Source organism: Notechis scutatus, chromosome 3 (assembly GCF_049901735.1).
Source record: "Notechis scutatus isolate UNSWTSFEM ecotype Mainland chromosome 3, rNotScu1.2, whole genome shotgun sequence".
Taxonomy (NCBI): Eukaryota; Metazoa; Chordata; class Lepidosauria; order Squamata; family Elapidae; genus Notechis; species Notechis scutatus.
Window position 1 is genome coordinate 95,723,426 of NC_142011.1, and position 13,583 is coordinate 95,737,008.

A 13,583-nucleotide genomic window follows, 5' to 3' on the forward strand; every position below is an offset into this window, starting at 1 on the left:
CCTCTAATCTCTTTTCTACCACCTCAGTTCTTGCCTCTACTGTGTTTAATTTTTGTTCATTTTTTGTCATTGTCTGCTGCATCTTTCTGATTTTACTATCCAAATTTTGTATCTAGCTCTTCACTCCTCCTATTTCCGTTCTCATTTATAATTACATGTCTTCGTGATTCCTCACTATCAGTTCATGGGTTTTTACCATTATTTCCTGCATCATAGCAAATGTTGACTGTACTGCCTTCAAACTTTGGGCGGAACTTATCTTTTCCGCCAGTAACATTGCGTCAATCGATCTCTGTCCCAGAGGTGAAGATGTCACTGTTGTAGGTTTCTTCCCTGATTTTACATTTGTAGTTATTGTTGCCATTTTAACTATTCATAGAAGCTCTCTCCAATCCACCATCAACTATCCTTGGTAAAGTTATATTTTCTTCTCCTTTGAATACAGTATACGTATTAATGCATATATTGTTAAATAAGAGTTTTCTATTATAGATAGTCCCAGACAGATCTTATTTCTATTTCTTAAATGGTCAAATATTCTAAGGTTTAGAGAGTTAAATATTAATGATAGATAGATAGATAGATAGATAGATAGATAGATAGATAGATAGATAGATAGATAGATAGATAGATAATCCACTATAAATACAATTAAATAGATACCAGTATGCTTAACCAGAAAACACCAGACCTATATATTCATGTAATTAATGTAAATAGTTAAAGCACCCAGCTCATTAATGTATTTGAATATATGAATTTATCTGTTTGCTTAAGATTATATATTTAATCGAAGTAAGTAAATCTAATTTCTTTTCCCCCCCTAGATTTCTTATATAATATTTTTAAACAAAAATTGATTAGTATAATTTATCAGTAGAACAATAAAATAAGAATAATAATATTATATAATTATTCTTTGACCATCTAATTCATATGCTTATAGAATTACTTTCCAACAATTATTCAGTTAATCCAAAAAATTTAATCAGTATTAAGTAATATTCTGTATACAAATTTCTAATATATTTACCTCTATTAAATTCATTTTCTACCAACGTCACTTAAATAGGTTTGTATCTTACCAATATCTATTAAATCAGATCCAGAGTTTTTTGTTAATTGTTTTACAACAACTCTTAATTCAAAATGTCCTCATTCCAAGTTGTACAGTCACTTTCTCCATTTCGTTTCTTCTTTCTATTTGTGTATTTTCTTCTTACTCTTTTGTTCTTTTACTCCCACACAGTCACAGTTCCACTTATATACCTTAAATAGATCTTTCTTGTTTTGTTGTCAGAGTTGTCTATTAATATTTATCAAATTAAGTTTCTTTTCCCCAGTCCTTTCTTCCGATCTTTCAATGCATCAAAAGTTCTTTTCCAAGTTTTACGCTCTTAATTGTCCTTTCGTTTTCCTGTACCACTTAACCACTTTCACTTCTTTTTCTTTCTTTCCCCACTTCTCAAATAAACGGACAATAAGGTTCTATAGTTCACTCCTCCGCTCGCAAAGCAAATGTTATTATCTCACCCTTCGTCTCCTCAGGTTGCACGATTCCATTAGTCAGCATAAATCTCTGCCATTGTTTCAGTCAGCGCTCCTGTCAATAGTTCCGCTGCTTCACCACACCACTCAAATCGGAGCTTCCTTTACAATATACACCAATATTCTTCTTTAAATATGCCTTTCCAGTGCTCAGCCTGCTGTTTCCCTCTTATCGCTTCTTTTTATCGGCTGGGCTGCTGTGTCTCTGGTTCCGATCATCACGATTGTCACGATCTCCCTCTTCTGCCATTGGTTTTCAGGGGGTTCTTCCAGTCTCCGGGATTGCAGCACCTCCCCAAGACTTCTGTGTTTTCCCCTTTCTTTTGCCTACCCCTCTGGGGTCCGACACACTCCAAAAAGCCACCGACTAGCAAAAATCGGAATCTTTCAGAGTAGTGATCCGCTCCTCAGCTCCACACTGACACAGAACCCAACCGGAAGTCTCAATCACTATGTTATTTGCTTTAATTGAAGCCTATTTTGTGCACCAATAATTTTTGTCATAAAAAAGTAGAGTCTTCATATAAGCTAGCCATTCAGTATCTTTTTTCAATATGGACTCTGCCTTCCTGTCCATATATTTGTCAGTGCCAAATATAAAATATTTGAGTGACTCTGGGACTATGACATGTAGTATGGGCAGATTTGGTTCTTAGACTTATTTTACTTTATTTATTTATTTTATTCTTGGATTATTTTTATAAAAAAAATCAAGGTACAAACATATTTAATATTTTCCTTCTCCTAATTTATTTTATTTATTTTATTATTTTATTTATTTATTTATTTATTATTTTTAAGAGATTGATTGATTGATTGTATGTTGCCATGTATTTGCCCATGGTGACTCAAGGTGGCTTAAAGAATATAAAACCACATTTAAAACAATAAAAACTAACAGAAATTAATATAGTGCAATAAAACAAAAACAAAATCATTCCCCAACTCCCACCCATTGCCCCGACAACAGCAGATCACAGAAGCCATTTAATGGGCTCCATCCCGCTCTGGGTTGCCCAGGCCCGCTGGCTGTGTGCCACCCATCTCATCTATTTTTCCCCACAATAGCAGCCCTGTGGGGTGGTTTATGCTGAGAGAGAACATGACTGGCCCAAAACCACCCAGCCAGCTTTCATGCTTAAAAGAGAGCTAGAACTCACAGTCTCCTGCTTTTTAACCTGGTACCTTAACCACTAGACCAAATTGGCTCTTTTTCACGCTCATCTCTATTAACCATGGAGTTATACTTTGATTTTAAAGAATTCTTAAAACTGAGACTATGTGAAAGACTTTTAGATGCAGATGGATTAAGCATTTCCATAATTTCCTTTCCTTTTAATCTTCAGTCATTTTTAGCTTTAATTACACTATTTGATTTTAATAATAGTCTGGCCACTGCTTTCATCTTTATTAATGATTTTAAAGATAAATCATTGAACAATGAAGGTAGGAACCCATTTGAAATCAAAACCAGCATTGCAATAACTTTTATTTTTACCATGTTAAGTACTATTTTATAATTTGTATAAGTTAATTCTTCTGACATCCAGGATTTCCAAGTTTAGGAGCTACAAACTTCCCTGTGGTGCAATCTTCTATATTTTACTCTGAAGTAATCATCGGTGGAACTTACTCTAGATATATAATTATGGGATTGCAGCTGCTTGAGTATATGGGAGTAATACATAATCATTTTGCATAATTAGTTCTTATAAAAAAGATGTTTGTTTTCCTATTAAGAATGAATATTTATTTATTTATGAAACCAATGACTCTTGATTGTTTTTAAAAATGGTATAGAAAATAATACAGGAATACAAATTTTCAAAGGAAATAATATAGGTAGTCCTGAATTTACAACCATTCACTTAGTGACCATTTGAAATTATGACACTGAAAAATGTGACTTACTACCGGTTTTCACACATACGACTACTGCAACATCCCCATGGTCACATGATCAAAATTTGGGTGCATGGCAACTGGCATGTATTTTTGACAGTTGCACTGTTCTGGGATCATGTGATCACCATTTGTGATCTTCCCAGCCGACTTCCAACGAGCAAAGTCAATGGCGAAAGCCAGATTCATTTACACACATGATTTACTTAACAACTTCAGTAATTCACTTAACAACTATGACCAAAAAAAGATCATAAAATGGAGAAAAACACACGTAACTGCCTTGCTTAGCAATGGAAATTTTGGGCTGAATTGTGGTTGCAAGTATTATATGCCATTTAATGAATAAATAATTAATTTTTTTTAAAAAAAATCCAATTTTAAATGTAAATTAGGCTAATTAATAATTTATTTTCAATCACTAATAAACATACATGGATTGATACTCTTATTTTGCTAAAAAATGTGATTTTTCTCTGAGTTAGGTGGTAAATGTGAATTTTTATAAAGCGACAGCTTTATAAAACATAATACCTGCAGTATTATTTAGCCTGTAGTAAATTCAAAGGAAAGCAACCATTAAAATGTATATTTCTCCTTACAAATTATGTAGTTGAATGTACTTTTATCATTTTTAAACACTATGGGAAGCCGTTTAATAGGCCATTTTTAAGAAACACAGCATAAACGTTGGAATAGTAGTTGCTAAGCAGCAGTGAACTTCTCTCTTTTTATAATGAGCATCTCATAATCACATCCCCTAATAACCCTTCTAGTAAATGAAGTGTTTAGTATGTTTTGGCTATATTGACTAAAAAATAAAACTGAGCTTTTTTATTCCTCAGCATCTGGGTTTGTATACTCTTTTTTTTACATTTGCAGCATTTTTTATCCACGAAAGATTATTTTGTCAAGGAAAGAAATAAGGTCTGTCTCACGCTATATATTTTGAATGAAGGCATGCTGACTTTCAGCAATTACAACATTGTCTTCAAGATGGTTATAAACTTCCTGCTTTATTATCTGCTCTAATATCTTTCCAGGTATTGATAGTGAGGCTCATTAGTTTATAATTCCTGGGATTGTTTCTCTTTACACTTCAAAAAATATGACCCCTTGTATTTCTTCAGTTTTCCACAGCTATTCAGAAATTATTGAAAGAGGTCTTTAGCTAGGTTGAATCACTTCTTAATCCAAATGGACAAATCTTAACAGATAATCATAAGAAAATAGATAACCACAACTTCTACTTTGCTTCTGTTTTTATATTCAAAGGATATAAAATCTTGAGCAGCATACACTGGGATTAAATATATAAAGGAAGGTACAATTTAGCAAGGCTATAAAGAATCCTTTAGCTAATTTAAATGTCTTTAAATCCCTTGGTCCTTCTGAAAAATACCCTAGAATATTAAAGAAATGAGGCAGAGATGATTATCGTGAAAACATACCTTAAGACCAGGGGGTGAGAAAGAAGCTAATATTGACTTTTCCTTAATTCATTAGGGTATAAGATGGTGGGAGGGAAAAACTCAGACTTTCAATATTCTGTTCAAATTGATCAATATCAAGAAAATATATTCACCTGGCCTACCTTGAAGGTTGGCAACAGCTCCTAAATTTTCTTCCTCATTGATATTGCTTGAAATTGCTTTATTCTTAACTTCATTTTGCTTAAGAAATTCCATTGGTTGCAGCAGCAGCTTTGGCTTTAAAGGTTTCTCCCTGTGACATTTTCTTTACTATTTATTTTAGTTTATTCAGATTGTTCTTTCTGTTCCTGTACCCAAAGTTCTTTCAGATTTAATATCTTCAGTCAGCTCCTCTTATTAGTAAGGACCAAAGCCAAGGTACCAGATACTCTGTTTACTTAAATCTTTTGAAGCAGAAAATTATTATCAATACAATCAAATATTCTGACTTGTTTCAAAATTAGTCTTTCAGTAAATGCCTGGATAGTTGAAGTATCCCTATCACAGCTGTTTTGGGGGGGGTTTGAACATTCAATTATCTGTTTTAATAAATTTTCTACGTCTTCTGATTTGTTTGGTGGTCTGTAGTAAAATTTTTAACAAGTGAGTTCTTCTGTTACATTGCCCTTTTATTTTAACTTGATTGGTTTCCACATCAAATCAGTTGACTTCTGTTCATGGATGTTAATATGTAAATCTATGACAGCTTTTCTTGTGTTGCCCTTTACTTTGAAGCTAGCTGTACCCATTAAGAACTTGTTCCACTGCTGGAACTCATCCTACTGTGTTTCTGTAATCCCTGTTATACTTGCCTTAATGCCAAGAGCCATCTGATTTTGCCTGTTACCCATTTTGTGTGCAGTATAGAACAACATTTAAGATAATGAACTTCCTGTGTTCAGTCCCCCTTTTCATTAATGCCTTTATTTCCTTTATTTCTTGGTTAAACTAGTAATTTCCAGAACCCTTTGCCTTGCTCCATTATTCAGTCCATTACTTGCCAATTCACCACTTGTCAATTGTCCTGCAACTCCTACCCCCTTATATCATAGTTTAAATAAACGAAAAGCATTAGGATTTCTGTAATGGATCTAAATATAGGTCTAAGAACCATAGCTGGTACAGAACACAGCAAGAAGGCTGGTAAATGTGCTTTCTATAATTCTTCATTGAAATAACCAGAGTGGTTTCGAGACAATTTCTGTACCAAGTTCAAGTGATGATATATAATTTTAAAGTTTTTTTGTAGTGTAGAATTAAGCATTTGTAAATCAGTTTAAATCTGGTTCATGTCTGTGTTGTTAAGCTGCGATATATACAGTAACTTGCCTGGAGGGAGGGTGGGAGGGAAGGAAGGAAGGAAGGGTTATAGATTTGTCCCAAATCAACAATATTAACAAATCATTTCTGTTCAACGGAACAAGCATTGTATACTATAACTTTTTTAAAAATGATTTTACATATATTTCTTATGTGCCATTGCATATGTACACAAATCTTGCTTTCATCTGTCAAAATCTGGAATGCTGTTACATCAACCTTAGTTGATGAAATCCACATTGTGACATGCAGAATAGGTGAGTTTAAAACTGATATACTTTTTTTCTGGTTGACAAAAATACCATTACAGAAAATGGATATAATTTTGCTTCCTTTTTTTTTTTTTTTGGCTGATGCACAACACATCACATGGTCTAATATAGGAATTTTACCCTGATAAGACTGAGAAAAATACATAATATTAATATTTGATGCCTTATTTTTACGTTATGTTTATGGGATATATTTTTAACAGGTATATATTTTATATAATATGTTTTATTTTCTCTTTAAAAAGTGAAAAAGAGATTTTAATTTGGTTTAAAGTTTACATTTAAAGCAAGTACTTATCTTTAGAAGTTTCTTGGGTATGTTAAAAACAGTTTCCTAAATTTTTCCCTCAACTTTCTGATTTTTAGAATGGATAATGCAGAAGCCTGTTTTATTTTAAGCAGCCGTTGCGAAGTGGACAGAACTGCAGCGGTAGGTTCCAAATATATCTAATATGCTTTAAGAATTTGTTTTATATGTGTCTTTTTTTGTTTTTATGGTTAAGTTAATTGGTCAGAAATAAAAGAGGTATGTGGTTCTATGAGTTGATGTTAATTAGACAGCACATAACTAATATAGAGTTATGTGGGATTTTTTGAGCTGGATAAAAATATAAATATGTTTATATATGCTGTTGAGTATATATATGAAGACATATATTATTAAAATATATATTAAGTTCTCTTAAAATATGATAAATGAACCTATTTTAGTATCATGACTTCATACAGTCAATTTTACAATAAAATGATTAGAATAGTAATTGCTCCCTTATAAGCAGACTATTTTTAAAACTGGACTTCCGAGTTTAATACTCTCCCATTGTGAAACAATTCCATCAAAGGCAGTAGAATAGCTAAATCACTCAAGGAAGATCCAAGTAGTAGTCATTACTTATCTTTATTCTAAGTTAGTTATTTTCCTCTTCCCCATTTTTTTTAAATCTTCAGGAAATATTTTACATATTGTTTTATGTTTTGAGCCACATATTGCAGAAAAATTTGAATCATATGCAGTTTACATTTTTTTAAAGTTTTAAAATATATGCAGTAATATATATATATATAATATCTGTTCTCCATCACCATGTGCAGGGCAAGAAAAATAGTTTGTGGCACTATGGTAAAAAAATAACCTTCCAACTTCGCAAGATTTTTTTTTTCTATGAGAAGTTAGAAGATCTGAACTACCTGTATTCTTTTTAACCGTAGTCCAGCAGACTACTTTTCTAGTCCTAAACGTGCAGCGGGGAACGGAACTGGAAAGCAGGTTAGTGAAGAGATGTGGCTGCCCTGGGAAGGGGGGGAGGGTTTAGCATGGGTGAAGGGCATTCAGGTAAGCCGGTGCGGGGTGCTTGAGGCAGCTCTGCACCCTCTGCCTTGCTTCGTCCTCCACCCTCTACCACAACCTTGCTTCGTTCTTCTTCATAATGCGCAGTCTTTCACAATAATCAGAATTGTACGCATTTCTGCTTACTGTGAGAGGCTGCACATTGCTTCTGGGTGGGAGAGGCTCAGTCCCCTTACCCAGTTCCCTTCCACCGTTTCTCTTTCTCTCTCTGTCTCTCTCTCACACACAGAGAGAGAGATATTTGATCACTTGAACTACTGCGCCCTTTTCTCCCAGAGGGAGACGAAGCGGATGAAAAGTGTTTGGATGCCCAATGGGCACCAGCCTGCATTGTCAAGTGTTTGGGCTGCTGAGCCCCACCCTGTATGCCTATTTGGAGCTGCAGGTGCCCGGCTGTAGCTACGCCGAGCCAGGTGGTTTTCAGGCCCTGGCCTGTGGCCGCTGCAGCTCTCATACCAGCTCTGTGAGGCAAGCAAACATGGGGATGCCCCAGTTGCCTGTGGTGGCTTTGCAGCTACCTCGCCTTCTGCTCAGCGCAATCCACCACCAAGCCCCAATTGCTACCCAGCATCCCCCACTACCTCTCACTTGGAGCTACCCCATGCACAGCTGACATGAGAGATGCAGCACCCACCAGAACCAGGGGTGTAGCCTGGTGCTTGCAGCACTGAGTAGGCATGCAGGCTGATCCTCAGTAGCCCAAAGGAGATGCCTTCCAGCTGGAGTTCTGTATCTAACTGGAGAGCAGTTCCCAGGACTGCCCGATTCTCAACCATCCAGCTGCATGATGGGAGGGAGCTTCCTGCCCAAATGAAGGAGAGGCTGGGTTGCGTAAAGGGGCTTTCCCCCCAAGACCCTTTCAAGCGCCGGGCTGTGGGCTCCACCCCAGGGAGCTTCAATCGGGGCCAAGCTCTCGGCATACCCCGGCCTCCACCCACCAGGAGGGCAAAGAGCCCCCACTAGGCCACTAGCAGCATGGGCAGCTGCTAAGCGGCTAGCAGCACATGGCCAAGAAGTGTCCCAGTAGCAGGCAGGGAAGGTAGAGGCCAAGGCACGTGAGAATTTGGCCTGTTGCGCCTGCTGGCAAGCAGATAGTGGGATGGAAAGGGCGGGGCTAGCGGTAGCTGCATGTCAAAAAAATAAAACCTCCCCCAAAATAATCCCAAGTGCTTATTTCGCCCCCCAAAAAATAAGACCCAATCTTATTTTCAGGGAAACACGGTTTATATGCACACACATACATACATAAACATATATACATACATACATACACATTCATTTGAATCATTTAATCATTTGAATTTTATTATATACTAGTTTGAGATTTTTTTTTTTAAAGGTGGAGTTATAAATATATTAAATGAACAACAAGATTCAAGTGGCATAATTTAAGATAGAGTCACCTTATACAGGTGAAACTCGAAAAATTAGAATATCGTGCAAAAGTTCATTTATTTCAGTAATGCAACTTAAAAGGTGAAACTAATATATGAGATAGACTGCAAAGCAAAGCAAGATAGTTCAAGCCATGATGTGTCATAATTGAGATGATAATGGCTTACAGCTCATAAACACCCCAAATCCACAATCTCAGAAAATTAGAATATTGTGAAAAGGTTCAATATTCTAGGCTCAAAGTGTCCCACCCTAATCAGCTAATTAAACCATAACACCTGCAAAGGGTTCCTGAGCCTTTAAATGGTCTCTCAGTCTGGTTCAGTAGGAATCACAATCATGGGAAAGACTGCTAACCTGACAGTTGTGCAGAAAACCATCATTGACACCCTCCATAAGGAGGGAAAGCCTCAAAAGGTAATTGCAAAAGAAGTTGGATGTTCCCAAAGTGCTGTATCAAAGGACATTAATAGAAAGTTATGTGGAAGGAAACAGTGTGGAAGAAAAAGGTGCACAAGCAGCAGGGATGACCGCAGCCTGGAGAGGATTGTCAAGAAAAGGCCATTCAAAAGTGTTGGGGACTTTCACTAGGAGTGGGCTGAGGCTGGAGTCAGTGCATCAAGAGCCACCACACACAGATGGATCCTGGACATGCTTCAAATGTCGTATTCCTCTTGTCAAGCTGCTCCTGAACAACAAACAACATCAGAAGCATCTTACCTGGATTGAAGAAAAACAGAACTGGTCAGTGGTCCAAAGTCCTCTTTTCTGATGAGAGCAACTTTTGCATTTCATTTGGAAACCAAGGACCCAGAGTCTGGAGGAAGAATGGAGAAGCACATACTGCAAGATGCTTGAAGTCCAGTATGAAGTTTCCACAGTCTGTGTTGATTTGGGGAGCCATGTCATCTGCTGGTGTTGGTCCACTGTGCTTCATTAAGTCCAGGGTCAACGCAGCTGTCTATCAGGAGATTTTGGAGCACTTCATGCTTCCTTCCGCAGATGAGCTTTATGGGGATGCTGACTTCATTTTCCAGGAGGACCTGGCACCTGCCCACACTGCCAAAAGCACCAAAACCTGATTCAATGACCGTGGGATTATTGTGCTTAATTGGCCAGCAAACTCACCTGACCTGAACCCCATAGAGAATCTAGGGGGCATTGCCAAGAGAAAGATGAGAGACATGAGACCGAACAATGCAGAAGAGCTGAAGGCCGCTATTGAAGCATCCTGATCTTCCATAACACCTCAGCAGTGCCACAGGCTGATAGCTTCCATGCCATACTGCATTGAGGCAGTAATTACTACAAAAGGGGCCCAAACCAAGTACTGAGTACATATGCATGCTTATACTTTTCAGAGGTCCGATATTGTTCTTATACTTTTCAGAGTCCGATATTTAACTGTAAGCCATAATCATCACAATTATGACAAATCACAGCTTGAATTATCTTGCTTTGCATATAATGAGTCTATCTCATATATTAGTTTCACCTTTTAAGTTGCATTACTGAAATAAATGAACTTTTGCACGATATTCTAATTTTTCGAGTTTCACCTGTATAGATCAGTTGTTAACATATATTCTGACCTGATCTTTTCTGAAAACAGAGTGTAGTGTTTTCTGTAGTATGAACAAATATTAATAGCAATAGTTTCTTAGGCTTGTCTTACCATTATTCTAAGTGAGAAGCCCTTGATAAATTTCCAGAGGAAATTTTGTTCATTGCATAGATTTTGTTCATGCATAGTTTGTTCAAGCTATATTTACAGTATGTTTTTGAAAGCCATGTTTTATTTCAATCTGATCTTATAAAGTTTACTCAAAGCATTTCTATGGCCCAGGGTAAAAGTGTGAAAATCAGAGCCTTAATGCCAATTCCATTAGAATTTGCATTAGTATCAGTAATGTTTGGGGAATTTTGGATGTTCTGCTTGCTTACCCCATTTCACATTCTGCTGGTTAGCTTAGGTTTTCAGAGTCATCTATCTCTTGGTTTCTGACAACACGGTTGCTTGGTAGGAAATGTTTGCTTTTATAATTCCTTGCATATTCCAAATCATGTCTAATGTTCAGAATGTGAGAGGAATGAATGACTGGTTTTTATTTTGCTTATCCTGATATGTAGTGTTGACAATCTTACCTACATTGCACACACAGTAAAAAAAAAAAAGTAAGAGATTAAAAAAATCTTGCCATTCTTTCCGCAAGATTGAGGCCATCTTACTGAAATTACAAACAACATTTAATTTGTTGGGCACCATAGCTACCACACTCCTTTGTTATTATCTAAGTGCTATTTTGCTGTTTTGGGGAGCAGTCTTTAGGAAACCCTCTAGACCAGGGGTATCAAACTAGATTTTATTGAGGGTCACATCAAGGTTCTGTTTTAACTCAGAGGACTGGGGTGGGTGTGGCCATGGTGGGCATGGCCAGCTTGACATCACTCATGTTGGGGGCACCTGTGGTGACCAAATACTAAGGCAGGACTTCCCTCAGACTCTCCCTCACTCTCATTATAATCTTCCTTCCTTCTTTTTCTTTTTTTCCCTCCTTCTTCCTTCTTTTTTCTTCTTTCCCCTCTTTCCTTATTTTTCCTTCCTTGCTCTTTTCCCATTTTCCCTTCTTTGTCTTTCCTCTTTCCCTTTCTGGTCCCTTCTTGCATGCTCAAATACAAAAGGGGAAAATCCTTCACCTTTTGTTTTGTTTTTACTTTGATTTTCTAGGCCTCTGCCAGCAGAAACGGCCACACATGCCCCCCCAGCTCCATTTTTGCTGGCAGAAGCACCTTTGCTGTTTCCAGGCCGGCCCATGGGGCTTGAGTTTGACACCCCTGCCCTAGACTTTATGATCAGAATCAGATAGAGAAATTGGCCTGCTTGAACTGAAATTCATATATTACTAAGTGACATGTAGGAGTTCCAGGCCTATATTCTTGTCCATTGTATCCTCAGTAACATATGTATGGTTTAATGTGCCAGTGATAATTGTTGTAGGAATTGGGTAGTTTTACATAGGAAGGAAGACTGGCTAATGCCACATTTGTCATAAGAAAAATTATAAGAGCAGATTTTGCTGTATCACTGGAGCCAAATATCATTTTTGCATCTTTTTTTCTCCCCTATAACCAGTGCCTATGGGGAAGGGCCTTGTCGTGGCGGCACTGCTTGTACTAACGCTTCCCCCTTTTTATGGTATTATATTTACTATATTTATATATTAATCAAATTTATATAGTCACCCGTATCACCAGAGGCAACTCTATGTGGTGCACAACAATGTCACAAAATATGTCACTTCGGCACTTCGGTTCAAAAAATGGAACTTCAGCTGAATTGCTGATCATAAATTAAGTCTTTCTTCCCTATCTTTGTTTTGATTCTTCTGAGTCTCACTTGATTGCACACAGAAAAAATAAACCAAAAGGAAAAGTTGTGGTTGTATGAAACATATTTGTTTTCCACTATTAAGTAAAAATATTAATAGTTAATGACACTATATGGATGTCATAGCTCTGATAACTGAGACAAAGCATCAGTAGATTTATCATATTATTGTGATTTGCTTTCTTATCTACCAAGCCCTGTATATATAATCTTTTATCAACTGCATTGTTGTACTTTTGGCTATTTTTCCATTTGATTGCTATTAGTTTTATATCTATCATTTTTTGCTTTTATTACTTTATCGTAATCTATCCTGACAGTTTTATTGAAGGGGAGCATGAACATTCATGTTTTAAATAACTCATTTAATTCTCCACAATAACATGTCCAAATTCTCAGTGTTTTACCTACATAAGAGGCTAGATGTTAAAATTCAGGCTATATGAAAACAGTAGCAGTGATGGTGGCAATAATGATGATGTTGATGATTTATCCAAAATAGCAAAACTGTATTTATATAACATGTATTCTGCTGACAAGAAACACAGAGAGAATTAGGTAGAAATTTTGCAGATATATATGACTATGATTTCAAAGAGAATGGTTGTATTTCTTGTTTATTTCCAACGTATGTATAGTGAGAATTATTATTGTATCATAAAAAGTAAATCAAATAATCTGCAAAGAGGTAACTATTAATCATTTAGAGGAGAAAGAGAGAGAGTTGTGAAATCTTAAACCAGGGGTCTTCAAATTTGACAGCCTTAAGACTTGTGGACTTCAGCTCCCAGAATTCCTCCTCCAGTCATGGAATTCTGAGAGTTGAAGTCCACAAGTCTTAAACTTGGCAAGTTTGAAGACCCTTGTCTTAGACACTAATTTTATTATTGCATATATTTTCATGGATCATATACTCATCATCTGATGAATTGAATAAA

At 36.4% G+C, this 13,583-nt stretch overlaps 1 protein-coding gene across 1 annotated transcript in view; it reads left to right on the forward strand.

Annotated features, from left to right (window-relative positions):
• Window positions 1–13,583, forward strand: part of KCNT2 (potassium sodium-activated channel subfamily T member 2) — a 255,342-nt gene that overhangs the window by 164,151 nt on the left and 77,608 nt on the right. The window contains exon 14 of the mRNA XM_087960820.1: window positions 6,881–6,944. Coding sequence (XP_087816946.1) covers window positions 6,881–6,944 — 64 coding nt within the window. The remainder of the gene's footprint in view (window positions 1–6,880; window positions 6,945–13,583) is intronic.